We start from the raw sequence: 26273 nt of genomic DNA, 5'->3' as shown, positions 1-26273 counted from the left end.
TAGTTAGTAAATAGCTGATAAACTTCAAAGATATGGCATCCGAATATTTTTAACTAAATTTAACAAAAATTGCAGATTGTAGCATTTAAATATACATATTTAGTTGCAGCTTCATAGTTTTTCTATGCATATGAGCTGAAAGCTGACAGCTTTACATATCGAGAGATTTTGCGTTGGGATAGAAATTTTTCTAAGAAAGAAATGTGTGGCTGAAGCCACTGTGCGCAATGGATGCCCCACAGCTCTGGTTTTGTGATGGCCGTCACTCAGCTGGTTGACTTGAAATCAAAACTGTGGTGGTGAAGGTGGTGGTGGTGGTGGTTGTAGATGTGGATGCCAAGGAGGAGGTGGTGCAGTGGTACAGGCATTGGTGCTGCACGCAGCTTGGTTGGATGCTACTGCTAATGTTGCTGCCACTGTGCTGTTGCCGCAGCTGCTTCAATAAAACTGAGTTGCATGCAACGGCTGGTAATTAGTCTCCACAAGGCGCTGCATCAGCTGCCATCGAATCGCGACCGATTGCATCCATGTGAAGGATACGCCGTGCTTTCGTCCTTTTTCCACTGTGTCGTGTGTTGTGTTGTGCGTTCTATCGAACAAAAAAAAAAAAACCTGAAAAAGCCCAAAAATGCCCAGCCATCTAGTTGCCAGCTGCCTTCTACTGGCTTTGGGTCTGAACATGAGCCTGGCGGCGATTCACAAGCGCAGTGGTGCCAATTCACTGGAAGTGGATCCCGAGGCCAAGCCTGCGGCGAGTCCTGCGGCCAGTGTGGAGAACACGGATCTGTTGGACAAGCTGAGCTGGAAGTGCGCAAACAATGCGAGTTGCCTGTACGGGGTGACCAATAGTCTCATGGCCTCCTACCGTCGTGGTGAAACCCTCAAGCTGGGATTGTTCGACCTAGTCAAGTTGCCCGAACTTGATGCTTCTCGAAAGAACAAGTGGGGCACTGGGCGCGGTCTCTCCAGCTTTATGGACTTTGTCACGGGAAACGCCATCAGGGTGCCCGTGGGGCCCATGGTCTTTAGTGTTCAGAGAGCCGAGGACGATAGCGATTATATCGAGGTGGCACTGCTGAAAAAGGCCTCCAGCAGCACAGGTAATCACCACAAAGGGGTTCCAATCAAGGAATGGCATCAGGCTTAACCAGCTGCTCCTGATTGGCATGTGACAAGCATTTGAGAGTTACCAGCCTATCAATGGCTCTAAAAACTACCTCAAAATAGCCTACACTGCGAAGCTATAAATAAAAGAAAGAGTTATTTTTTAATAAGTAATATATACAATTTTAAACTCTTTTAAAATTTTAAACTCTTTTAAAATTGTTCAACTAAAACCTGTATATTTATGGACCCATAATTTTACTTCTGATCAACCCACTTGGCACTGTCATCTACAGGATTTGATGGTAGTGTAATTCTGTGCTACCCAGAACCACTTTCGAAAACCTCATATAACCCATGTGTTATGAGTGTACAGATTCTGGAAACTTGCAAAGCTACTCCAACAGCCAATGCATATCAATGACTTTGGCAACCAAACTGCCATTACTTACCCCTATTTAATATGACATTCGATATACATGGCAGCAGCGCATCAATCATGTCGCATCCCTTGACAAGAAAGGGGCGGGTGAATGAAATCCTGTGCCGCACTATTACGTATACGTACGAGTGCCATTAAAGGCATTAAACCTAAAACGTGTCTTGTTTCTCAAAATTCCACTACAGGCCGCCTGCAGGGCAATGGAGGAGGACTACTGGGCGGCGGTGGTGGTCTGGGAGGAAACGGCGGCGGGGGAGGAGGTCTGCTGGGAGGTGGTGACAATGGCGGCGGAGGAGGACTTCTGGGCGGACGGAGGCGTCACCAGCACCAGGACAAGAAGCAGTTCCAGATGTTCATACCCATGTACCTGGCGGCCACAACATTTGGGTGGACGATGGTGGCAGCAAAGGCGGTGGGACTGCTGACTCTTAAGGCTCTGATCCTGTCCAAAATTGCTTTCGTGGTAGCCGCAATAGTGTTGATCAAGAAGCTCATGGACAATGCCAGCGAAAAGTGAGTATAAGAAAAATAATAAATACAATTTATAGGACAAATTTACTGTGTCCCTGGAAAATACTATTATTATTTTGATTAATGCACCTTTTAAAATATGAAATAACAGAAAATTTACATAAACGAAGGGAGTAAAGCTTAAAATTTTAAAATATGCATTTATGGTTATTAACACGTAATATAGAGAAATGAACGAATGCTAGTTTATGTGTACATTTTTTGCCTCTATTATAGTAAGGATATCGTAAGATTGCCAGCGAATTAGTTCAAGTCCAAAACAAGACAGAAAGCTAATAGAAATTAAGGAAGAGTGGGCGTGGCCCAGCTGTTAAAATTGTGTGTGAACATTTAAAAATTACGGCTTTCTTTCTAACACAATTTAATATATGGCGGTTCACGCCCCCCTCTTTAGAATACAAAACGCAAATAAAATCGCTTTCCTATTTGTTTAAAGGATGATGTACCAGTTTCCGGAGCAGACACCTTACATGATGCCGTACGGAATGGATTACCCGCTGCATGGCGCGGAAATATCGCCGGAAATGTACCCGGCCTCGCTGCATCATCTTGCGATGGCCGGAGGCGGCCAGCTGCCAGGACATCCCGGACATCCGGGACTGGAAAACCTGAGCGCCGAGAGCCACCTGCACTCCGCCCAGGTGTCCAGCGATGGCAGCAACAACACACAGGTGCTGGCCGCCTTGGGCGGTCTCGGCGGACTTGGACACAAGATCAAGCGTGAGGACTCCTGGATGGCGAAGAGTAAGTGTAAGTTGATCCAGCCTTTTGATATTCCAGATAGTCGGGGGAAGGGTCGCGCCCCCCAGACACCCCACATCCTTCCCATTTTCTCGCAACTCCATGGCCAAATAGATAGATTCCCTGAATGCGGTGGCGGTGGCAGCGGCTGCAGCCGAGGGCGCCATTGAGGACGACTATGAGGACAATGAGTGAATAGTGTACTTATTACTTTCATTTGTTATCCGGCACGCTCACATGAGGTGTGGGCTCTCTAGCTTTTTGTGGGCTTTTTGTGCAGCTTTTAATTTGCGTTGCATACTTTTAGGTAGTTTCTTTTATTTATTTTTTTTTATGAATATTTTTTAAGTGCATTCTTCACATCACATCATAATATTGTATCTTAACATCACAGAGTGGAGAAATATCCTTAAGAATTACCAAACACTATATACAAATTAGTGAAGACAGTTTCTCTTTTTAGATTGCAAACAAATAGGCAAAGTAATTTGCATTGCGATTTGTTTGTAAGGCATTTAATACAGATTAAAAATGGAATTTAGGGCTTCAGAACGTAGGATAACAATTTCAAGCGGTATCTATATGAATTAAGGAGAAATATTTTATATTGCTGAGAAATTCAATTAGAGCAGAGGCGTGGATTTTCCCATATCTCCAAGCTGGAGGCGAGTGAGGTCCACCCTTTAATACAGAACTTAGACACACATTGACCTTCTCCACCTTTCCCTCCCAACATCACATACCCCACATGCCCCGACCCCCGTGGCTAATAAATGGCCCCGGGACTAATTACTTGCCTGATTAACGATATAACTCACTCCACTGCAGCCACTCCAGCACGGCGACCCCTGATCTACAACTACGTGCAACCCCACATGCCGTACTACCGTTCCTGAGGCGAGGATTAGCCAATTACCAGCTACCAAAGACTCGTGGGAGGAGGAGGAGGAGGAGGAGGAGGTTGCTCTGCTGCCATAGGACCCCAATATCGGACACGTTGCATCGGAAGAGCAGCCTAGCGAGCTGGCGTATTGTTATTATTTATTGAATCGTATTTAATTTAGTCAAACCTGGCGCACACATTTAGTCTAGTTCAATGTCTCTGTAATTAGCAGTCGAAGTGCTACAAAAATTACAAAAAAAAAAGCATTAAAGAATTGGACACAAAGTTGTTCAGAAATCATAATCGCTTGCGTGTGCTTTTTATTTATGCAATACATATTAATAAATAAATAAATTACGTGTAAGTGTAAGTTTAAATAAATTACAAACGATAGAATGATCATCATTGAGAAAACGGAAACGGAATGTGAAAGTGTGCGAGAGGATTGCATTCAGATGCAATTGTGAGTTAGAGCGGAACAGAGTTATTCTAAGGGAAAGTGGAGAAAGTTTACAAGAGATAAAGAGGAAGATAGAGAAGAGAGTAAGAGGAGTTTCCCAAAGCCAGCGGAAAAACGTTCGAGGAAAACCCAATTCAGTTCATTCCTGATCTATTGACATACATAACAAGTTAGTTAAAACAAGCTTTATTGCGCCACTTTCCCCGGCTGTTGGCCACTGTAAGCCATGTTTTGGGCCTGCTCCTGCTGGTGCTGCACTTCCTTGGCCAACACATCGGCGGGCACGTCCACCAGGCCCTCCACGAATCCGTCAAAGGCCCTCGACCAGCCGGAGCTGTAGCTGTCGTGGTGGGATGGGACCTCCACTATAGTTTTCTTGCTAGACAGCAGCTTCTTCAGCGAGATGATCACCGCCAGCAGCAAGGCGATCTTCGAGACAATCAAAGCCTTGCCGGCTAGCAGAAAGAGTCCTTTGAGCAACAGGGCTCCCACCATTCCCGTCTTGGCCGCCATCATCATCAGCAGTGGTCCCATGTTCTTCATCTTACCTCGCCCCTCCTGCAACGCCTCCAAGGGGCGCACGGACACGCCCAGATTCAGACTGCCCTCCGGATCGCTGTTGACCACAAAGTCCGCGTTCTCCGAGAACTTGTATCGCAGGGAGCGCGACCGGATGAACTTCCACAACTTGTTGGCCATCAGAAGCGCGAACGTCTCCTCATCGGACCCCATAGAACGGGACAGTAGCTGGTTCACCTCTGGATCATCCGGCACCATTGAGATATTTCTGCAAGGGTACTTATTTGATTACGGATCCAATCAAATTCTTTTTTTAAAGTAAAATACACAAAGGCTTGGAAGATTTGCAATTATAGCACTCAGCTAGTGGGAAATTGGCATGACAAATACAAAATAAATCATATTTAACACTTAAACGCGGCCGTTCAAAAATAGTAAAAAGAACTGCGGTTCTTCAACATTAAAGTTGTTTCTCCGAAATTTATAAGAAATAGGTAATTTTGTATGGCCAACTTCGTAATCTTCGACACTTTTGTTTCTCTTATATTATTATTAGTATTATTTTAAATACCATCATAATTATTTAGTTATTCTTTTACAAGTATTTAAAATTTTTTATATGATAATTTAATTCATATAGATATTCTTTCACAAATATTTAATATTTTTTATTATAATTTTAGAAGTTTTATGATAGTGCTTAAACCGTTAATCCGTGCTCACCCGTTTTCAGTGACCTTCACTCGGTCGCCAAGGTCGATACGGGTGTTCAGATACAGATGGTTCATTACAATAGACATCTTGATCATCTTACAGGCGCGATCGTCTTCTTGTCTGCAATTTTGCTTCAGCTTGGCCAACAGAAAGTCCTCAATGTTCCTACGCTCGCTGTCCGTTATCTTAAAAGAATGATAGGTGGCATTTCTTAATGAATTATGACATTTAAAAAATCCTAATAAAAATATATGTAATATGGAAGAATTTCCATAAGATGTCCATATGCTTTCAAAGTTTATATGCATTTTTAGAATGGATCTATAAAAAATAGATGCAATTTCTGGTTTAAAGATTTATTCATTATACCCGTTACTCGTAGAGTAAAAGGGTATACTAGATTCGTTGAAAAGTATGTAACAGGCAGAAGGAAGCGTTTCCGACCATATAAAGTATATATATTCTTGATCAGGATCAATAGCCGAGTCGATTTGGCCATGTCCGTCTGTCCGTCCGTCTGTCTGTCCGTCTGTCCGTCTGTCCGTCTGTCTGTCTGTCCGTCCGTATGAACGCTGTGATCTCAGGAACTACAAAAGCTAGAAAGTTGAGATTAAGCATACAGACTCCAGAGACATAGACGCAGCGCTAGTTTGTCGATTCATGTTGCCACGCCCACTCTAACGCCCACAAACCGCCCAAAACTGCCACGCCCACACTTTTGAAAAATGTTTTGAAATTTTTTCATTTTTGTATTAGTCTTGTAAATTTCTATCGATTTGCCAAAAAACTTTCTGCCACGCCCACTATAACGCCTACAAACCGTCAAAAACTGTGTTTAAGACTCTCCTTCTCCCTTCCACTAGCTGAGTAACGGGTATCAGATAGTCGGGGAACTCGACTATAGCGTTCTCTCTTGTTTTTTAATTAAATAAGTTGCTAAGATTATGTACGCTGCACCATAAAGATCTTTTTATCAGGCTGACCCTAAAAGTCGTAATGTCACAAAGGTCACAAAATGTCACGGTACCCATTTTACACTAAGAAGGGAAACAACAATCCTTTTCTACTTGTATTTTAGGTGACACTGGCGATGAACTTTTGGATAAAGCAATAAATACGGACAGCCAAAAGAAGGGCCAGTGTGCTTATGCTGCTGTTATCCTTGAAACTGACAATTATTACCGGCATTCCAGGACATTTCCTTACCGTAACGGTGCCATCGCGTCGTTTGCTGCCTCGGGCGGAAACAAGGACCAAGCAGAACGCTAGGAGAGCGCAGACCTTGAATGTTTGCATCGTTGGTTTTGTTTGCGGCTATTAAAGCGATTGTTCAGTTTTTGGCGATTGTTCTTGGGCTAAACTTGCACTGACTGATACACACAAAAGCACACGTATTTCTGGTATATCCTGGCCTTATCCTTTGGCTCTGATCACACACAATCACACTCTCACAGTCGCCCGCGTCTTCGCTCTACTAGAAGTGCTACGCTCTTGCTGTTGACATCGTCGTCTTGATAGAAAACCTAATGCGAATTTCCCGCCAGTGATTTCGATTTTATATGAAAAGCGGCCAAAAGCACCGCAAACACAATACAGGTCTCTGTCGCAGTCAGCGCCGACTGCGACGCCGGCGCTTGTGTTTGCAGGCACAATATCTGGATTTTGCAACTAGCTCCTTGGCCAAGAGCCACTGGTTTGGCCAGTTTCTGGGACTTCTCTTATGGCCTTGCCCACGACTGCCACCCATGGGTATGTCTTTGTTTATGTTTTTCTACGACGACAAGTTCTTTGCTGCCTTTGTTGTCTTTGCCAGCGTGGGTCGTCAATAAAAACACAGCCAGTCGAAAGTAAACAACAGACCTAATTCCCAACAACAAAGAGCCAAATTTTCCCACACAGCATCAGCCGCAGAGGAGTGGTGTGAGTAAGGGGAGGGGGTCGGAAAAGTAGCAGCAAATTAGCAGTGAAAAGCCGAGTGCCATTGACGACACGCATGCAAACCTGAAAACTTTTCAGTTGCTCCACTTTGAGTCCGTGGCGTCACTCGAGGAGGATAAAGAGAGTCCTAGTTAGAAATGGGTAATGTTTTCTTACTGGGAAATATTTAAAACTTATTGTTCTTAACTATAAGATATTAGACCATATACGATCTTATTGAAATGGCGAAATCTTAGTTTATAGGAATTGTAATGTAACTCGGTAGATGCTCTTCGTTTTTCATGTACAATGGTACACTTTCATTACAGCCGCGCGGCTATTATCTGCGGGGTTGAGGTGAAAACTCATGGTTTTTCCCACCGCCGAGGGACCGCCCTTTGGCACAATCAATTTGGGGCCTTTTCTTTGGCGGAACAGATAAAGAGCCGTATTTGTAGCTATTACGGATTCAGAGAGACGGCCCAACAGGTTGTGCGTCCGTTGGCCATTTAGTGAGGAAATTCAATCAATTTCCCCACCAAGACCAAAGCTATTGAACACACACAAAAAAATTGGCGGCCAGCCGCAGAGCCACTCGAATTTTCACGGAATTTCCACAGATCTGGAAGTAGGCTAGCCGGCTGGTCAGCTAAAGTGGCTAAAATGGGACGCCTGGCCACGAAAGTGGTGTGTTCATGTGGTCGCAAAAACCCGCTAGTTGATCTGTCCATAAAACGTTGCCTCCTCCGATCGCAGCTCCCAAATCAGACTTCACCGGGCCACTTCAGGCATTAAGTGCACAATAAAAAATTTTTAAAGACTTTCTTTCTTGATTAAAAGTTGTTTTTTACCTCTTAAGATAGGCGTCCTAAATTTGTGTTCTTAAATTGTTAAGACACTATGACAATTATATATATCCATATAATTAATTATTAGCTGGTGTTGATTTATGAATTTTTTTTATGTGGCATTAGGCTGGAGAGTCATAACAATTTGTTAATCTAAAGCAAGCCGCCTGGCAGCCCAGCAAAGCGGCTGCTGCGCTTTCTTTTGGAAAATGTGGTCCAGGCCAGTCGACTCCTCCGACAGTGTTGACATCGCCAGACACAGGCTTCTCGGCTACCCAGTTGCAGCTACTAGTATCACCTGTTTCGCTTTGGCATTGACTTTGAGTGGGTCGAGCCAATCGGAGGAGGTTCAAGCCGTTGTAAGGGGAATACAATTTAATAAGAAATGAAACTACAAATTTTAAACAATTTTAAAATCCTGTAAATCCCCTAAACAATAGCTTAGATTCCAAAATACTTCGACCCATATAAACTCCAGCAACATATGGTTTTGAACCAAGTTGATTAATGTTTCAAAAGATAAAATAATAAGGAAGCAAGCTGTAACCAAAGGGACATCGAGCTGCAGATGATTTATTGCGATTTATCCGAGCTCAATGGCAACCCTCGCTGAGGCAGGCAAAGCCAAAAAAAAAAAGAAAAACCAGTCCACTTTTCCTCAGCTTCTCAGCTTCTCGGCTTGGCTTTTCATTGCCTTAATTAAAAGCTGAATTTTATATGTATCGACTACGGCGCGAGTAAAAGCAGAGCAAGTGCAGAATTTGGAGAATCGTTTTGTAGTGAAATTTTTGCCGTTAATTGAAAACAGCTCTGGACCTCTGTTTCCAGGCAACTATGGTTTCCTTCCTTTCCCAGTGCGAAATTGAGGTTCATTTCACAAACTTTGTTTTATTTACAATTAGCTTAATAAATTATTTTATAGGAATGCAACAAATAAATAACAACGCGGAGGTGGCTGGAGTCCTCGAAGTTAGCTCTTCTGAGGCTGTTGCTCGGCCACAATGTCCTTGCCAGAGTTGCGTCCGTAGTAGCCGTTGTAGGCCGCTTCCTGCGGATCCCCAAAGCTGACGGAGTTGCCGGCAACCTGCTGACCCTGGACCTGCTGACCCTGGTAGCTCTTGCTATAGTAGTCGGTGTAGGGCTTGGCAAAGCTCGGCTCCTGGCGGTAGTAGGGTCCCGGAGCGCCTCCGTGGCCGCCCTCAAAGTGCTCGTGGTGGTGGTAGTAGGTGGCAGCTCCCACTCCTTGCGGATTGTACTCGGGGAAGGTGTTCTTGCCGCCAAACAGGCCCGACAGTCCACCGCCGAATGCTCCTCCAACGCCACCTGGCGGACGGCACAGCTTGAAGTAGGCGAACAGACCGGGTAGGATGATAGCGGCTAATCCAAGGATCTTTTTGAGGCCAGCGATTCCAAGGATGAAGGGCAGGAAGAGCAGCAGCTTCAGCTTGAAGATCTTCAGCACCAACAGCAGGGGAATGATCATCTTCTTCAGCTTCTTGCGCGCTGCAATAGTATTCAGGTATTGAGGTCATTTTAAGACAATTTAATTATCAATTGATCTAGTTTGTTAGTTCAAAGTTCCATTGCAAATTTAAGAATATTCAATTATGATTCATTCTTCAATCAAATTTTTACATTTTAAATAGAAATTAATAATGAATTTAATATAAAAATCATTCCTGGCTCATTTGCAATTCCATCTACTTAGAACATTTATCCACATGCAAATATCTCTTCAACTGAAAATAAAGAATATTTTTGAGACTTACAGAAATGTCCAGCCCGCTGTCCATCATCAATGAGGTCCAGTTCGCCATCAATGTCGTTTCCGATGAAGCGGGCCTCATAACGACCGGCTTCGGTGAGTTCCTCTGGCCACTCGACCTCCAGAGCCGTGGACTTGAGGAAGCTGCAAGCATGCGGAAACGTGACCGAGAATGAGCATTTACATTTTCATAAAAATCTCATTTTTTATTCAAAAGCCGGGCCAACTTTGCGGCCCAAATTCATTTGCATACGGCACGAGTCGCAGTCATTTGGCTAATTGTGACAGCTTACCGTTCGGTCCTTCGGAGTCCATATTTCAGCAGCTGATTCCATTCATCGTCGTCGCCACGTGGCTCCTCGGAGTACTCGAAGGGCTCCTGCAGCAAGGACCTCTGCTGGGTTTCTGGGAGTCGCACAACGCGGGCAAAGTCGGAGAGCCTGAAAGTTGAAGGGATTCTTGATTAAATTCCTCTTCGAGTGGTTTGTAAGAAAAAGGAAATATGCCTATAATAGCACGCCCGAACAAACAATTTTCCTCAAAGATGAAATTTTGGTCGAGCAACTACATTTTGTGCATAGAAAATGTCAAGGAAGCCATCTTCTATGTGATTTAAGCTAAATGTTCATTTCAAGGGGAATGATGAATGAAATATCATAAGGAAATTCTTTTTCCCTAAAGAAATCCACTAATAGAGATTTCTGACTACAGGTTATGTACAATCCTAGAGCTTACTTGTACTGGTCCTTGAAGAAGATCTCGTCGAAGGTGTTGAGCGCCTGGGTCTTGAAGCACGCGGAGAGGTCGCCGCCGAGGCAGTTGCTATTCGTCCTGGCCAGGAAGGGATCGTTGTCGTTGCCCAGGCCGAAGATGCTAAGCAGGGAGGAGCGTCCCCGTTCCTCGCCCACTCCTGGCTGCTGTGCCTGTGGGAACTGTTGTGGCTGCTGGGGCTGCTGAATCTGCTGCACCGCCGGCTGCGGGGCGTAGACTTGCTGAATGTTGTTGGACGACTGCTGGTCCGGAAGGCGGAGACCTTCGCCGGCCACCAGAGCGGCGAGGGCCAGAAAGATGAGTGCTCTCATTGCCATGTCTGTAAGCAGGAGAAGGTGAAATGGCTTTAAAAAAAAAACTACAGGCACCAGTTTCGTTTGAGTCGCTGAAGTTTTCTCCCAATCACCCGATTATTCCAGCATCTTCGGCTCCGTCACGCGATGACAAAGAAGAAGTGTATACGAGTATAAGCAACTTTTTGGCAACTGCTTGTTGTCTTGTTGGCTTAACGGATCGACTCTCCACTTAAAACTGACACACTTTTCCGATGGCTTAGCGGTCCCGATGCCTCACCGTGCAATTAGCCACTCAAACGTAATAACTCTCGCTTTCAAGCCAACTTGGACTTAACTCGGCTCACCACTCTTTGCTCTTCGGTGTTTACTGCTAACTCGAGTTTGCTCAAATTTCTCGAGGAGCTTTCTGCACCCAAAAACACAGATAAGCCCACATTTGAGTCGGACCCAAAGTGAAATGCAGGCGAACCGGTTTGCCGGCCTATCCCTTTGCCGGCAATGAGCCGACAAATGCTCGTAATTGAATTCCGTGCTAGAGCGCATAAACAGCGGGCCTAATGTGCTTTAAAAAGGTCAGCAGCTCAGTCTGGTCAAGCAGAAGTGCAGTAAGGCGTTCATAATGCGCATTATTGACCGTGGTTCGGATAATAACGATGGGGTATAAAGTGTACGCAATGTTTACTAATACTCGGTCCTTTTAAATTATGATATTATGTAAAAATAAAAATGGATTTGCAATACAAAAAAATCCCTCATTCATTGCAATTTCTTTATATTTCTTTGCTTTAGATTCGCCTTTTTTATATTTCTTTGCTTTAAATTCGCCATTTTATATTTCTTTGCTTTAAATTCGCCATAAAGAAGAGATTCAGACCACTGTATTAAGATGGACGCCAGCTGAAATCGCACGCGAAAAGTTCGTTATGCTCGAGGGGCGATTTTGGCCAGTTGCTTTTACTTTCGTTAGGTTCCCATTTGGGAACCCAAACACAGATTGGAACTGGGACTCATCAGCCGACGCTTGTGTGAATAACAAAGAATTTAGCTTGGCCACCAAGTTTTAAAGAAGTTACATGTCCACGAGAAGAAAAGTTTGTGGAGCGCCAAAGACTATGCAGCGAAAAACAATTTATGGCGCGAAAGTAAAAAGTTTATGGCAACTGCAAGTCGAGCACCCGAAAGCACGCAACAAATTCAGCATAAACAAATGTTTATGAGGGATCGTAATAGGTTGGGAATGGGTGCGTAAGATTTATGGATTAGTGAATCATTTATTGTGCCCAGTTAGTAGTCTTTGAGTGTGATGTCGAAAAAGCTAACACATTTTGGTCACTGTGCCTGCCGTGTTTGTTTCGCTATTTGTTTTGCTTTTCGATTTGCATTCGCCATCGAAGGTCAATGAAATGTGGACTGGTCATGGTCGGCATTTCGAAATTACATTGGCGATAAATGGAAATGATGGCTTAATCGTGTCGGTAGATTAAACAGTTTATGCACACCCTTCAAACGCCCACCATGTGGGTACATATTTGTCGAAAAAAAATATATTTTTACCAATATACATATATGCCCATTTGATTTTGAACACTATACATATAAACAATAGTATATAATGTATAGTACAGTAAAGTAAAGAATAGTATAGAATTGTTGAAAATAGCATCTCCTAACCAATTTTTGAATACATGTGAACAATTAGTTGATGATCAAATTATTTACATTTTTTTTCATTTTCCTATTTTTCATTACCCGCTTATATGTAACTAAATTACTTTTTTCTTATGGTCATGCAGAAAATTATATTAATTGGAATTAATAGAAAATATTCAAATAACTAAAGGCATGTTATAAAGACTTTTCTGTTTAGAGAAGTGTATTTTACAAAAAAAATAGTATATTTTCAACCGATTTATTAAAGTACGCTTAAAACCTTTCTGCCACAATCCAATGGTCGTTAAATTTGGCAATGCTGGCATTTCCCACATCTATTTTATTTGGTTATTACACAATTTCTCGCAGTTCATTTCACTTCACTTCACACAATTTTACTTTATTTTTTCGCTCGGTTTTTTCCGCTGTTTACCTTTAGCTGTTTCCTATGAGCGCCTGGGGTGATTTTTATTGGGTATATCCTTAACGCGTTTTTTAAGCGACTCTGTCTTTCTGTGGGCCAAAAGCGACTGTGCCGTGGCTGCTGGCCGGCAAAGATTTTATATGAAATGCGATAAGTGGCGAGAGGAGGAGTCGTTGGCAAAGTCAATACATGGAGACAATAGGCCAGCCGCTGTCGTCGCTTTTGGCCGACAACGATGATGATGGCTAAGAGGCAGATCTCAACACAGTCGCACTTGCGGTAGGTTGTGGATACGATCAGTCGATCGGGTTTACTTTTGCCTCCGTGGGTGAGAGACAACGACCTGCGCTTTTGCTTTTTCGCGTCCGGCTGGGCGAGTCGAGCGTTCGTGTGCCTTGAGAAAATCCCAAAAAATTATTGTGGCGCACGTCGAGGCCTTGGCTTTAATTTGAGTTTGATTTAAAGAGCCAACAAACTGTTGAAGTGACTCATTCCGGGAAAACGTACGTCACAGCCGCCCGGGGTTATGTAACTCTTGGCCTCTTGCCTCACATGCGATTATTACTTTTACTGCAAACGGGTTTTTGGGAACGCCCACGTTTAAAGCCAGAGCGAAATGCGAACCAGAGGCAAATGCATCCAGTTGGTTTTTGCATTCTCTGCAATTTCCTGCGGTGGCAACTGTGGGGCAACTGGGCAATTCCCCCTCTGGCTGCCACAAAAATCAAAACAACAAGCTGCATGCTGCGGGTTTTCCCGCTGCCACACTCGCACGATTTCCCGATTTTCCTCGGTCAGAGTAGGCACGATCTGCCAACGAGGCCGCAAACAGAAGCCCGCCGGCGGAAATTGTTTCCGTCAGTTCGAGGGCACTTGTCTGCCGTAGGGGGGGTGGGGGCGAAGTTGCGGTCGGGGACGCTCCTCTTTTGCCGGACATGTCCCGACCCCATCTGGACGTAATTGAATCATCTAGTCCAGAACTTTCGAGGATTCGACCAGTGGGAAAATTCATCAAATGTAAATAAAATGGACATTCCGCATATACATACATATATGTACTATGTATCTACATGTAAACAAGTGGGCCGGAATTCCGGTAACATGAAGGCTAAACCCAATATGTGCTTCCACTTTCACTGCCAGTCTGTGCAATAAATAAACCTAGCACAATTTTCCGTAGATAAATGTACGAAGCAATACCAATCGAGGCGAAACGCAATAGTCAAGGGTCTATTAAATATTTGTTACTTAATTGTCAACTTTGAATTGATTGAGAAATCCACTAAATCGTGATATCTGTTTCTATTTATAATAAAGAATATGCCATTTTACCACTATTAGTTTTCGAGTACCGCGACAATAAATATCAAGCTGCATGATTTAATCATAATACGTTTTTCCTAAGTCACTCAATAGAAAACAATTTCACAAGAGCCATAAAATATTCCTTTGATTAAAGTTTCTATAACTCTGTAAAATATAGATATTATTTTATCACACAGAATCATTAAACAAAGATCGATAAAAGTTCAAAACCACTCGTAACATTTTTTTTTTTTTGACAAATACTGGTAATATTAAAACATGTTATATTACAAATGAATTAACTATTCTCGATGGTTCATTGTCACTATTCGGACACTGTATTGAAGGAGAAAGGACAGAACGTTATCTCTGTGAAGGATACTATTATTTATTTACACGCATGTACATACATTTAGATGCATATACTAGCCATATACTAGCAAACACATGTTTGCTTGTAAGTAGGTTTTGTGCTAATTCAAGTCTTGCAGAGATTTCTGTATAACGCAGATATTTGCAATAAAACTAAAAGCTGTTTCTCCTTGACGTCAATTTAAAGCAGGAATAAGCTTAAGAAACCAAATCCCGGTTTCTCCTCCCGTATCAAGCGCAAAGTGTTAATCTTCCGCTGAAAGATTATTAGAGCAGTTTATTTCTGGTGGTACAACATGATTTTATTGAATAATTAGGACATTGAACAACGCTCGCTGACTAATCGCATAACAACAACAGAATAAATAATTAAAACTAGTTGGGTAAGTTTTAAGCATAGTCGTAGGCTAGAAATAAATACTTAAAATTCAGCTAAATGGCTAAAAATAACAGCGTCCTCCAGTAATTGGTGCTCGCGCTAATTAAACTAAACGAAACAAACTTTTCTATTTACAGCGTATTAATGATGCCCCCCGCCCCTGCGCACCCACCCTCGCCCTCCGCCGACAGCTGCCGTCGTCTGACGATCCTCTATATATATGGCTAGGCTATCCTATCTAAAGTACGATTTGCATAATTACACCGCCCATCCCCAGAAGGCAGGCGGGATGTCGGGATGTCAGACGGACTTTTGACGTGACTTCCACGAACTTTGCTGTCATCTCGACTCCATCCCGTCCCAGAGATTGCTCCGTGGTCCATTACTCCATTTCGACCCTGTCTACGCCAGCTTGCGGGCCTGGACCAGTTTGTTGATGTCGTTGTAGGTGGACAGCATTGCCGGGTTCTCGAGGTCCTTCAGCTCCTTGCACTTGGCGAAGGACTCGTCGCAGTCGACGCCGTCCTGGCCGTCCTTCGCCGCCCGCATGTACTTGAAGAATCGCAGGATGTCCGGGTTGTCGGAAGTCGGCTTCCGTAGCTCGTTTAGTTCCCTAAAAGTGGGCGAGGCAGTTAAATTAAATTTAAGGAATTAAATAATTGTTAAATTGTCATTAATATGAATAAGCGATTTCTGTGACTGCCTGAGTGAGAGACCTTATTCTCCGCTGTGCTCTAAGGAGATTCAGAATTGTTAATTGGTTTTTTATTTGTTATTATATTTTTCCACTTCTATCAACAAAATTTCTCGTTCGCCCTTCCTCTAGCTGACTAACGGGTATCTGATAGTCGGGGAACTCGACTGTACATTGTTTTTCTCTCTTGTTGTTATGTTATTAATGTTGTTAATATTAATATTTCAAATTTAGACGGCGCCAAGGACACAAAGCGGTAGCTGGAATTTCCCTATAACATTACCTAGTGTAATATTTCAACTGCGATTTATTATGGCATACTTTCAGGCGGAAAACAAACTCACCTGCTGAGTTGGGCGGATACCAGGTTGCTGTACGGAGCATACTTCGCGGGGTTGGCGTACATCAAGCAGATGAGTTTCTCCCGGCAAGCCTCGTTCTCCGGATTCAATTTGAGCTGGGCAAACACCGAGTCCAAGCGAGACAATAGTGGACTGTAGAAGGGGTCGTAGTTGGACAGCAAAAGCGACGAACTGGGCACCTTTTGGAAGCTCTGGAACGTGTTCATGACCGCTGGCGTTGGTTTCTTGGTCATTCCTGGAGCTCCGCCACCAGCACCTGCGCTGAAGGATCCCGACATGCTCTGGGAGTTCTTGAAGGAGGCAGCCCCAATACTCTGCAGAGCACTCAGATAGGTGTCCTGCATCATCTGCTGACCTCCGTAGCGCGACAAAGTGGCCTGGCTTACTGAGTTCCCATTCACCTGGGCATATTGCGCCTGCTGCTGGGAAGCCTCTGCAGGGTAAGCAAAAATTATAATAACTATCATCAAGACGGCATTTTCTTCTTCAGATGACCTACCTGCATTGTACTCGTAGCTAGCTGGCGTTTTGCTCTCTTCCGCCAGGGAGAACTTGCTGTCGTCATCGAAATTCATGCTGTTGTCCCGGAAGTCCAGTTCCTGCGGCGGCTCCATGGGACGGATGAACAACGGCACCGACCCAGCCGAGCCGGATGTGATGCCTGGCCCAAAAGGAATACAAATGTTTAAATTTATTCAAGTGCCCTAAGCCTATGTAGTTACCCTTGCCAATCAGTCGGCTTACACTGCTGATGATGGTTGGCAGGAACATGGCGAAGAGCACGCTCTTCAGCACTTGCAGTCCCATGTATATGGGCCACATCACCTTCTTCAAACCTGGTGTGGAAAATTGGTATGTCGTTAGTTAATACAAGAACAATGTACCAAGTGTGAATCAATAACTTGAATAACTTTAATATTGGATTGGTAATAGCCGATATACTATTCAAGTAAGCTATTGAGAGAATTTTGTGAGTAACGATGTCTGATGTATCCGATTTTGCTTTTGCTTTTGGTCCCTTTAATTTATTTTACCGTTACTTGTAGAGTACGAATTCAACGAGAAAAAAACGGATTATATTTGATCAAAAAATCGGAAAAAAAAATTTTTGTAAAAAAATCGTATATTTTCAATCGGCGTTTTCGCCATAACTTGGCCAAAAATGGCCGCAGAGCTACATAAGATAAGGACTGTTTTGTGCTGCTAATAAACATAGCTAACTATGTCTCCCTCTACTTTTTCAATTTTTGAAAAAAAAAATTGTACAAATTTTTGCATGTTTGATAAGGGGTACCATCATCAAAATTTGCGAAAAATAGCAAAAAATTAGCATTTCAATCTATGTACATGGATCGATAGAGAATTTTGTTACGAATTCAACGAGGTATGGCATTTCAGTCTTGGACAATTATTTTCCTTGCTATCGAAAAAAAATGATTATTTTTTATCAAAAAATTAAACAAAAAAATTTTTTTAAAAATCTGATATTTTTAATCGGCGTTTTCGGCATAACTTGGCCAAAAATGGCCGCACAGCTAAAATAAAGACTGTTTTGTGCTGCTAATAAACATAGACATCTCTACTTTTTCGGTTTTTAAAAAAGAAAAAAAAGTTCAAAGTTTTGCATTTTCGAAAAGGGGTACCAACATCAAAATTTGCAAAAAATGGCCAAAAATTACATTTTATTTTTTTGAGCTCATGTGGTTAGGAAATTTTGTTACGACTTCAACGAGGTATGACATTCTACTTTTGGACAACTATTTTTACTGCTGATTTACGGTTGATTCATGTTGCCACGCCCACTCTAACGCCCACAAACCGCCCAAAGGTGCCACGCCCACGGGGAACTCGACTATAGCGTTCTCTCTTGTTTTTACTTAATTTGGTTATGTACTTGAAGAAAAGCATGGAGATTTAAGTACTTAAATATGTGTGAAAAATGTTGCTCTTCAAAAATTAATCTACCTGCTACTTAAGTAAGGAGACATTTAATGGAGTTTCAAGGATTTTAGCTCTTACTTTTACTTACCGCTGAAAAAAAGCAGGCGTGCGCTTTCAAAAGCCCTTGGAACATTCAGCTCCACGTTGGTGTCCTCCAAAACACTTCGGGTTGTGCGCTTTCCAGTTCCAGACTGTGGGTGCGAGTGGTTCTGCTGAAGGGCCAGGATCAATCCAGGAGTGGGTTCATATTTGCCGTTGCTGAAGAACTGCTCCACGTAGTCCACGAGTAGATCCTCCAGACCCTTTAGTTCGGCGTCAATAGAGGCAGCGGTATTGTTCTTGAAGGCGACTCCCGAACTCTTGGACTCCTCCTGTATTGGTGAATCCGAGGTGTGCTTAAAGTTCCGGCGACGCATGGCCACTGCCAAGCGCAGATCACTTTCGCTCTCCGCCGGCTGGAACACTCGGTACTGTCCCGACTTGGTGAAGACATTGCGCGATATGAACTCCGGACTGATGTCAATGGGCAGGATGGGTCGGAATGTGTCATCGTTGCGCGGCTGTCCCGCCATCGTAGTTAGGGGCTGACTATAGGGCGTTCCTGCTTCCAATTGCGGAACAGCTGCCGGTATCATTGCCACTTTGTAAAGCAAAATAATTCCATATAGCAGTGGACTGCATCGCCGCTTTCTGTGGATGTTTGCTTTTAATTTCGCCCCGTCGATGTCCTGGCTACTCATTTTCATTATCCTTCGCCTTGCAGCTGCACTCGCATGCCAAGGTTCTCGATTCGGTTCAGTTTTCTGTAATGAATAATTGCTCTTTTCAGTGGGGAATTCTCTTCTCGGTGCGATGGAGTTGTGGCCAATTTCCGCGAACTCAGCGCGGTTGGCACACGAATAAATAACTTTTGGGAACGTGACAGGCAACTGGAAAAAATTCGCAACCTGATAAGCGCATTACGTGTGTCCTTGGATGGATAAAAGTATGCGAAGACTCAGGTACAGTTGGTTAGCATTCTTTCTTTTATTGTCCCCCATAAATAATTTATTTAAGACCCATTGGTAAAGTTTAAGAGCTGCGCACTTCATCTGAGCAACTATATTTACGAATAATATAATATAAGCGAATTTAAACTGGTAAAGTTCAAATTTTCAAATCATTTTGTGTAGTCATTTCATTTATTTGTTGTATTTAAAATCTTTTCTTTCGTAGTCTAACAGTTTTTCAATCTTCAATGTACGCTTATTAACTGACTACATTTCTTTTCAACATTCAGTGTGTATGATGATGAATGAATGATGAATGATGATGAATTTTGCGTGCGTAAAGGGTGAAAGGTGTGGTTATAATCTATTTAATCACCCAAATTGGCAGCTCAAAAATGTATTGTTTCAGTCTATGTTTACCAATTTAAGTTCGTGCGTAAATTTTAACTTATTTTGATGGAAAACTAAATAATATTTAAATTGTTCTATATATGCATTGTTAATTATATTGCCGTAACGATGTATTACTCAATATAATCGTAAAGTTGAAGGGTAACGATATTCGCTGAAAAGTATTTGAGAGTTAGACTGAAGAGTTTGCGACCCTATAAAGTGTATACAATGTTGATCTAGTTTACTAGTTTACAGCTGGGGAATTGATGCTGCTAAACATTTTGGATATTTGTGGTATTGTTTTTAGTGCAGTATAAACCATTTTGTTTGTTTCAGGCACCTCGCTAATCAGGCCGGTTAATGCGAATGATTTCCCGTTTCCCACTCTTTGGGCATCTCAATTGGAGGGGCTCGTGCCCAGCTCCACCAGCACCACCAGCACCACCTGAACCACCCACTCCTCCCCTCAAAAGCGCCACTCTTCGGCACACAAAGCACGTCGCCAACTTTTTATTTGCCTTTGGAATTCGTCGCACTCGCTGTGCGACACGCCATTCATTCGGCATTCGGCATGGGCTGTTCGCCATATTCCATCCACACTTTGGGGCTCCGGAGTGCGGAGCTCCGCACTGGGGAAAAGTGAAAATGTACTCTGTTTTGTTTGTGTTTACATTTACCCAGCACGAGCGCCTCGGATGCGTTGGCGCTACCTCCAGACTTTAGACTTTGGGCTTCGGGCCTTGGACTCCGGTCCAGATCACGTTATTTTCGTGTTGAATTTTCACTTTCGATTTTCACAGCGAGCCGAAGTGGCATGAAAACTATTACAGAACTGTGTTTGTGTGTGCCTCTAAAGCCGCAAATTGCACCCACAATTGAGCTGTACAAAACGAATCAGCGAACTTCTTGTTTATTTGTTTGCACCGCCATCAACGCCAAGAGAGTCTGTCTTCTGCAGTCGACTACTGTAACCTAAATTGAACATCACATGTTGGCAGGTGCTTAGAATGCTCCCCAGTTAATTACTCGAATGTTTCCGCACTGAATACCGTGGAGCAGGGAGAACGTCACTTTCGATCCTGGATGGAATGCCTGGTTACAATGACATTCGACTTGGACTATCAGATGTTTGAAATCAGCCAAAATGCCGAAGAGGAAATTGAAAACCTATAGGTACGCACTTTGCCAGCTGGAATTTCGTAAATTAATTTAGCTTTGCTTTGATTAGGTTGCTGTGTTAATTTACCACTAGCAATACTCAATTGTCTCATAAAAGTCTCTCTCTTAAAGCCCCATTGAAGTGAATTTTAATAAAGGAAAAGTAGACTTAATGAACTTATTGACACAGTATAAATCATAAAAGCAAAAAGAAACATCTGCATGCCCCAGATATTTTAAATATATATTCTCCTTTTCTTATTGTGAGCTGGTCTGAATCCAATTTAATGGAAACTGCTTAAAAGCCGCGGTGACTGATTGAAAATTGTTTCTGCTCGATGCTCGGGTAATGGGAAATTTCCCATGAAATGCAATGGGGCACTTTGTAAGCCTGCAAACAGCTCAGCTCGCATTGTTTGAGCATCAAGATGCATCATGGGAACGCTATGAGAAGACAGTGGACCAGTATCTGAGCAGCTAATGAAAACATTAGCTTTTTGGCCGCCCATTAGGGCAATCATTTATAGGTTTGCGCTTTCGTCGGTAGAATTCCCCTGTGCGACCGTCTGAACATGTCATTAAAAAGTATCGCCAGGCAACTTAAGCTGCGTACTCCCCACGTCGGTGGGTTCAACAGTTTGGCTGCTGCTTTAATTATTCACATTGTGCACGCTTTTGGGTCATGGCAATGGCATCATGCAAATTAGTTTCCAACATTACAATTAGAACTGAATTCCGTACCCTTTGAGCCCCGCCCCTTCTCCTGCACGCCGCCTCCCTTTGGCAAGACTTGGTTATGGTTTGTGGTCGGTCGGTGGGTCGGTGAGTCGGTGGGTCTACCTTCATGCTCTGATATTCCGCTCTGATATAGTTAAGGCAAACTTTTCGAAAAGGCTGCGTTTAATCAGATTTCTACCTCCCTGCCTTTTACCATATTATTCTGTTCTCTATGCAGCGGCGCTCATCCGAGGCGAAGTTTCCCAATTAAGTCACAAAGTTTCCCGGTTTCTGATCTAATGGAAAGCGATGTCTTGGCCGCATATGCTCCATAATTCCAGTGGCTCCATCCCCGCAAAGAGCGTGGGTCACGGGGCTAATAAGCTGGCAATCATTGCTTGCGACACGCCCGTCCAACGACTCTAAAAAACGCACAAAGTATCAAACTTAGACGTCGGCAACCAGTTTGGTTGACAAACAGCGACCACTAACGGTCGAAAACGCTCGTAAACACGCTGCATCGTAACTGTTAGTGTGTGACATAACTGTTAAGTCCAACAATGGCCGAGAACAAGTTGGTCGAGACCTCAGCTTGGTCGAGACCCGAGTGGACTCGCTTGCCCATATGTTCTGGTCGGTTGACAGGTGCATTTACCCAGAGACAGACGCGGTGTCTCTGCCAGACAAATTGGGATTCATGGTCGAGAAGGTCGACTTTGTGGCAGCTTATTATTTCTAATGAAATTCTATTCCCTGGTTGAACATCAACCTTTTAAAGGAAAATATTAAGCGAAGGCCACATTAATATAAGCTGGTTTTGCTCATAGTTGCATAAAGAATTGAAATAACTTTAGTTAATGGTAGTGCTGATGAAAGCTAACTCCCTTTAGCAGTAGAAAGTAGAAGCATTCTACTCGAGATAGTCCGAGTATCATATGCATTTATTATGTTGAAGTGTTATCAAATTGTTGAAAGCTTCCAACTCACTTTATTAAGCTGAAACCTAAGTTGATCAGTTGTGTATTTACTGCGCGAAACCCTTGTCAATGCGTTAATCTTTGGCAGCTCGGAGCCGAGCTAAAGTCACATACGATAGCTTTTGTCTGACAAATCCTGAATTGCTTCAGCGAGCAGTTTCTCGACTTAACTGCTGTTGCTTGAAAGCGGAATAATGGTCGCTACGTGGGGAACGGACTCAGGTCTCAGGTCTCAGACCTTTTCCGAATGGCGTTAAGCCATTCCGGGGTAGGACTTTCGGTTTTAGCCACCCAGCAACCCAGTGAGGCCATCTCTGTGGATTGGAATTTGGTTTTCGCCAATTAGCCGCCAATTTGGCGGCGATGTTAGCAGGCCATTAGGCGCTGATTGTTTTACGGGGCGTTGCCACTCACTCGCATTGAGTGATTTGAATGCGTGCCCAGCACCTAAGAGGTGTTTCTGCTATTTGCCCGCTACTCAGTTGGGCTTTAGAAAGTCGACAGCTATTTATGTCATTAAGTCGGTGCTGTAAGTCCAATTTAAACTCTCTTGCAGGGGCAGAGTGATGCAATCGTGGCTTTCTGTGATTTTACTCAAATGACATTTAATTCACAACCAATTCATGCCGTCCGGATTCAAGTGGCCGTGAAACCACTCCACCATCTACCATCTTGCGAGGATGTCGGGCGAGAGCACATCCACATGGGAAATAAGTGTGAATGCGGTCTGCATCTGCAGCTGTCGGATGATATGAGTGCTCTCGACAAGAAAGTTGCTTCTCCAGCAGGCGGTATTAAAAAGATGGCAAAATGAAAGTGCGAGTCGGTTGTAGTTGGGGGGAAACACTCATGACTCACTAGGATGTGCATATGCCTCTGCATCTGCCCCTTTATCTGAATCCCAACATCCTCTCATTTCACTTAGCTGCACCAATGGACCACTAACCACAATTCCATGGTTCACTGGAAAATAATACGTGCGCTACAGATCACTTACAATCACAAGAGCAATGATATGTGCATTTAAGAAAAGTTTGGGAAGTTTGAATATGATATTATTCGTACATTATCTATTCCTATACATAATATAATATCACTCGTTTTCGTAATTTAATGACATTTCAACCGAGTTGAGATGTTGCTGTGCTGCCCACTCCTCCGCTCGTATCATTTTCATAATTTGCAGTTGATCGACTGAGACGAGAGCTTTCTTCGACGCATTTTTACGCGCTGTGAGCCGAAAAAAGAAAGTATCGTTAAACATTTGGCGACGCTTCGATTGCCGGCCGAGCTGAGCAGATGATTCCCTTTTTGATTCCCCAGTTGGGGTAGGCCAGCTGGTCGGCTTACGTAACGTGGCTCGACAATTAATTACGCAGATTGCGGGGCTTTTCTATTAAGTTAGCGGCCAGTAAGTAGTTGCCGCACACAGTGTGGGACTCCAATAGATACAAAGTAAGATACAAAGGCACAGATGCGGAGGGACAGCGAAATGAATGGCTTTAAAGAGCCCCAGCAGTGTCTACAGGGAAATGTTAACAATCGGTTTCTTGTGGTGGCAACAACCTTCTCCCTAGCAGGCAATACCTCATCAATTGTTGGAATCGAGATACGTGAATAAAGATTGCACAGAGCATCTAGCTGGTGATTAATGAGGCCACTCTCTGGCGGTCATCAATTACAACTCAATTTACCTTCTCGCACTCGGCAGCTTGTAATTCCTGCAGGAGTTTCTGGTTCACTCGGCTGGCTGTTAAGTTGGCAATTAGGTTTTTGCATTCGGCGGCGGAGAACTTTCTTCACCAGACTTTCGTTTCTGTATGTTTCGAAATCGGAATTGCATTCACTGCCGCTCCGCGTCGGCTCTCCGATTTGGCCAGTTGAAAATGCTGGCCAAAACCCGTTCACTCACTGGCTCACTTCCTTTGTCAATGCAGTTGCCACAGCTCGTTTCACTTTAACAACACTTCGATTCACTGCATCCGATTTTTTGGCCACTGCAAACAATACCACCACTTTGAACTGGAGCAGCACACGCCACTGATAGGCTCTATTCTGGCAGTTATTATAATCAGAAGCTCTGGATCGCAAACTACTATTCTCGCATTTCTCGCGCGTATGCGTCCGTCTTTCAGCTCGCAAAGATTTTGACTGCCGGGCGAAAGCCGAACGGCCAGTGCCATCAACCAGTTTCTACCTTACGTAGCACTACGTGAGCAGACCCACTTCTTACGTAGCGAAGAGCGGCTTAAGAGAGCCTCTTAGCCAGACTTTGAGCCAGACCTCAACAGCTAACACTGCCGATCACTACACGGTAAAAAAATGTGGTTAAGCACTCCTTAGCTTGTTCAGCATGCTATCTAACTAACTGCCTTGGCATATCTTTATTTCAAATAAGGTTCACTTGTCTAATTTATAGAATAAGAATATATGTCTTATAAGAAATATGCGCTAAATGATAGTGTATCATTTTAGAGTTTAAATTAATAATCTTCCAAAAGTAATCTCAGTGTCTCATCAGTGACCACCCATTTTCTCTTCAACGCGGGAAATTAGTCGCTAATTTGAACTACAAACCGAGTCGCCGTGAAACTGCAAGCCAATTTTTCATGTGAATATAAATAAATAATAATACGTTGCTATTAAAATAAGTCAAGTCACGGCGCGAAAAAATCGTCACCATATGCTAGCGGAAAGTGGTCACTTATTAGTCAGTCGCCGGTTTAGTCGAACTTTCGATTTCGTTGGCCCTCTGAGGGAAGCTGCGGACCTCAGTTCAAAAACTTGGCCAAGAGTTGCCTCAAACTTTATTTAATTTGTTGCAATTTGTTTCTTGTGTTTTTCCCCGCCACAAGCGGTTAAACTTTTGAATTGCTGAGCAACCCACGCCATTTACACTCGGTTAAGAAAAATAATATTGCAAATGGCCGAAGAATTTAATAACTTTAAAAGAAAACCAGAAATAACGCTAAAGTCAAGATTTTTTGCAAATCAATGGAACTTTGCAAGACTAATAAAACTGTGAAAAATACCAAAACATGTTTAAAAAGTGTGGGCGTGGTAGTTCTAGTGGTCTGTGGGCGTTACGAGTAACGGGTAAAGTAAGCAGAGATTGCATTTTAGGCATTTTTAAAAGGAAAATATAATCAGTTCAATAGTTGAACAAGATAAAAAAATATATAACATTTTATAATAAAAGACACTGCTTGACTGTAAACTAAGTGAATGGGGAATAAGATTTTTTTTTCCAGTATTTCTTTGCAAAAGTTACGGTAGCAAACTTTAAAGTTTTTCTTAAAAGATGCCTGGTTGTAAATTAAACCAACCATATTTTACTGATTTTGAAAAAGTACACCCTCAGGCATAATTTTCTTTTTTTCCTTATTTTTCCTAATATCTGGTATATATCTTTAAATTGCACATTGTGTCGAGGTGGGGATTTGAGGATTAGGTATTCCGAACATGGTGGCAAAATGCAGCTGTGCATCTGCACATCTGCCGAGCATTTTCGATTTCTATAAATATTTAAGCTGAACTAGTTTAGCTGTAAGCAGATTTTCACTTATTTATAAGTTGTCACCGTCACCGTTTGCTCTGTGAACGGGTTTTGTTGGCCGGTTTACGCATGGGAAAGTCGTCGTTTAGAATTGGCCAACTGAGCGTCACATTGTTATTAATTTCTGGTGACAAACTTTGCCATTGACTTGTGGCTAACGAGCGGAAACACTCCGCCCCCGACCATCAAACCACCAATCCGACGAACCACTGAACCACTGAACCACTGGGAAGCTCAAAAGCCAAAACGAAATGAAAGCCAGTTTATGAGACCGCAAAATCAATAACCACTCTCAATGTAACAATGGTCAAAGCAATGTTTTCTAAAAACCCAACCAAAATCGGGGCCAACTTCTTTGCCCGAGA

At 43.1% G+C, this 26273-nt stretch overlaps 4 protein-coding genes and 1 long non-coding RNA gene across 8 annotated transcripts; 2 read left to right on the top strand and 3 right to left on the bottom strand.

Moving 5' to 3' along the window:
* The first annotated feature begins 83 nt into the window (after positions 1 to 83).
* Positions 84 to 4014, top strand: LOC6537575. 2 transcript variants are annotated; one of them, XM_002098085.4, is made up of 4 exons: positions 84 to 1100; positions 1732 to 2059; positions 2514 to 2821; positions 3647 to 4014. In XM_002098085.4, the coding sequence occupies exons 1-4, from the start codon at positions 629 to 631 to the stop codon at positions 3712 to 3714; spliced, it is 1176 nt and encodes a 391-aa protein (XP_002098121.1). In that variant the 5' UTR covers positions 84 to 628; the 3' UTR covers positions 3715 to 4014. The 2 variants fall into 2 exon arrangements, with proteins under 2 accessions (XP_002098121.1, XP_015048423.1); XM_015192937.3 differs by having other exon boundaries at positions 85 to 1100; positions 2514 to 2827.
* A 317-nt stretch (positions 4015 to 4331) lies between these two features.
* Positions 4332 to 6915, bottom strand: LOC6537574. The gene is made up of 3 exons (XM_002098084.3): positions 6601 to 6915; positions 5404 to 5579; positions 4332 to 4948 (listed from the first exon to the last, which is right to left on the bottom strand). The coding sequence occupies exons 1-3, from the start codon at positions 6688 to 6690 to the stop codon at positions 4348 to 4350; spliced, it is 867 nt and encodes a 288-aa protein (XP_002098120.1). The 5' UTR covers positions 6691 to 6915; the 3' UTR covers positions 4332 to 4347.
* Positions 6916 to 9057: 2142 nt separating this feature from the next.
* LOC6537573 lies at positions 9058 to 13185 on the bottom strand. 3 transcript variants are annotated; one of them, XM_015192936.3, is made up of 5 exons: positions 13075 to 13185; positions 10660 to 11014; positions 10218 to 10364; positions 9929 to 10068; positions 9058 to 9662 (listed from the first exon to the last, which is right to left on the bottom strand). In XM_015192936.3, the coding sequence occupies exons 2-5, from the start codon at positions 11010 to 11012 to the stop codon at positions 9130 to 9132; spliced, it is 1173 nt and encodes a 390-aa protein (XP_015048422.1). In that variant the 5' UTR covers positions 11013 to 11014; positions 13075 to 13185; the 3' UTR covers positions 9058 to 9129. The 3 variants fall into 3 exon arrangements, with proteins under 3 accessions (XP_015048422.1, XP_039231571.1, XP_002098119.1); XM_039375637.2 differs by lacking the exon at positions 13075 to 13185 and adding an exon at positions 11336 to 11477; XM_002098083.4 differs by lacking the exon at positions 13075 to 13185 and adding an exon at positions 11102 to 11288.
* Positions 13186 to 14987: 1802 nt separating this feature from the next.
* LOC6537572 lies at positions 14988 to 24497 on the bottom strand. Its single transcript, XM_002098082.4, has 6 exons — positions 24047 to 24497; positions 18207 to 18921; positions 16900 to 17013; positions 16677 to 16838; positions 16160 to 16610; positions 14988 to 15734 (listed from the first exon to the last, which is right to left on the bottom strand). The coding sequence occupies exons 2-6, from the start codon at positions 18862 to 18864 to the stop codon at positions 15524 to 15526; spliced, it is 1596 nt and encodes a 531-aa protein (XP_002098118.1). The 5' UTR covers positions 18865 to 18921; positions 24047 to 24497; the 3' UTR covers positions 14988 to 15523.
* On the top strand, positions 20339 to 20835 carry LOC120321859. Its single transcript, XR_005561585.1, has 2 exons — positions 20339 to 20673; positions 20729 to 20835. It is a non-coding gene; the product is annotated as an uncharacterized LOC120321859 (long non-coding RNA).
* Positions 24498 to 26273: the final 1776 nt, after the last annotated feature.

This window comes from Drosophila yakuba, chromosome 3R, assembly GCF_016746365.2.
Source record: "Drosophila yakuba strain Tai18E2 chromosome 3R, Prin_Dyak_Tai18E2_2.1, whole genome shotgun sequence".
Classification (NCBI taxonomy): domain Eukaryota; kingdom Metazoa; phylum Arthropoda; class Insecta; order Diptera; family Drosophilidae; genus Drosophila; species Drosophila yakuba.
This window is presented reverse-complemented; position numbering and strand designations above follow the sequence as displayed.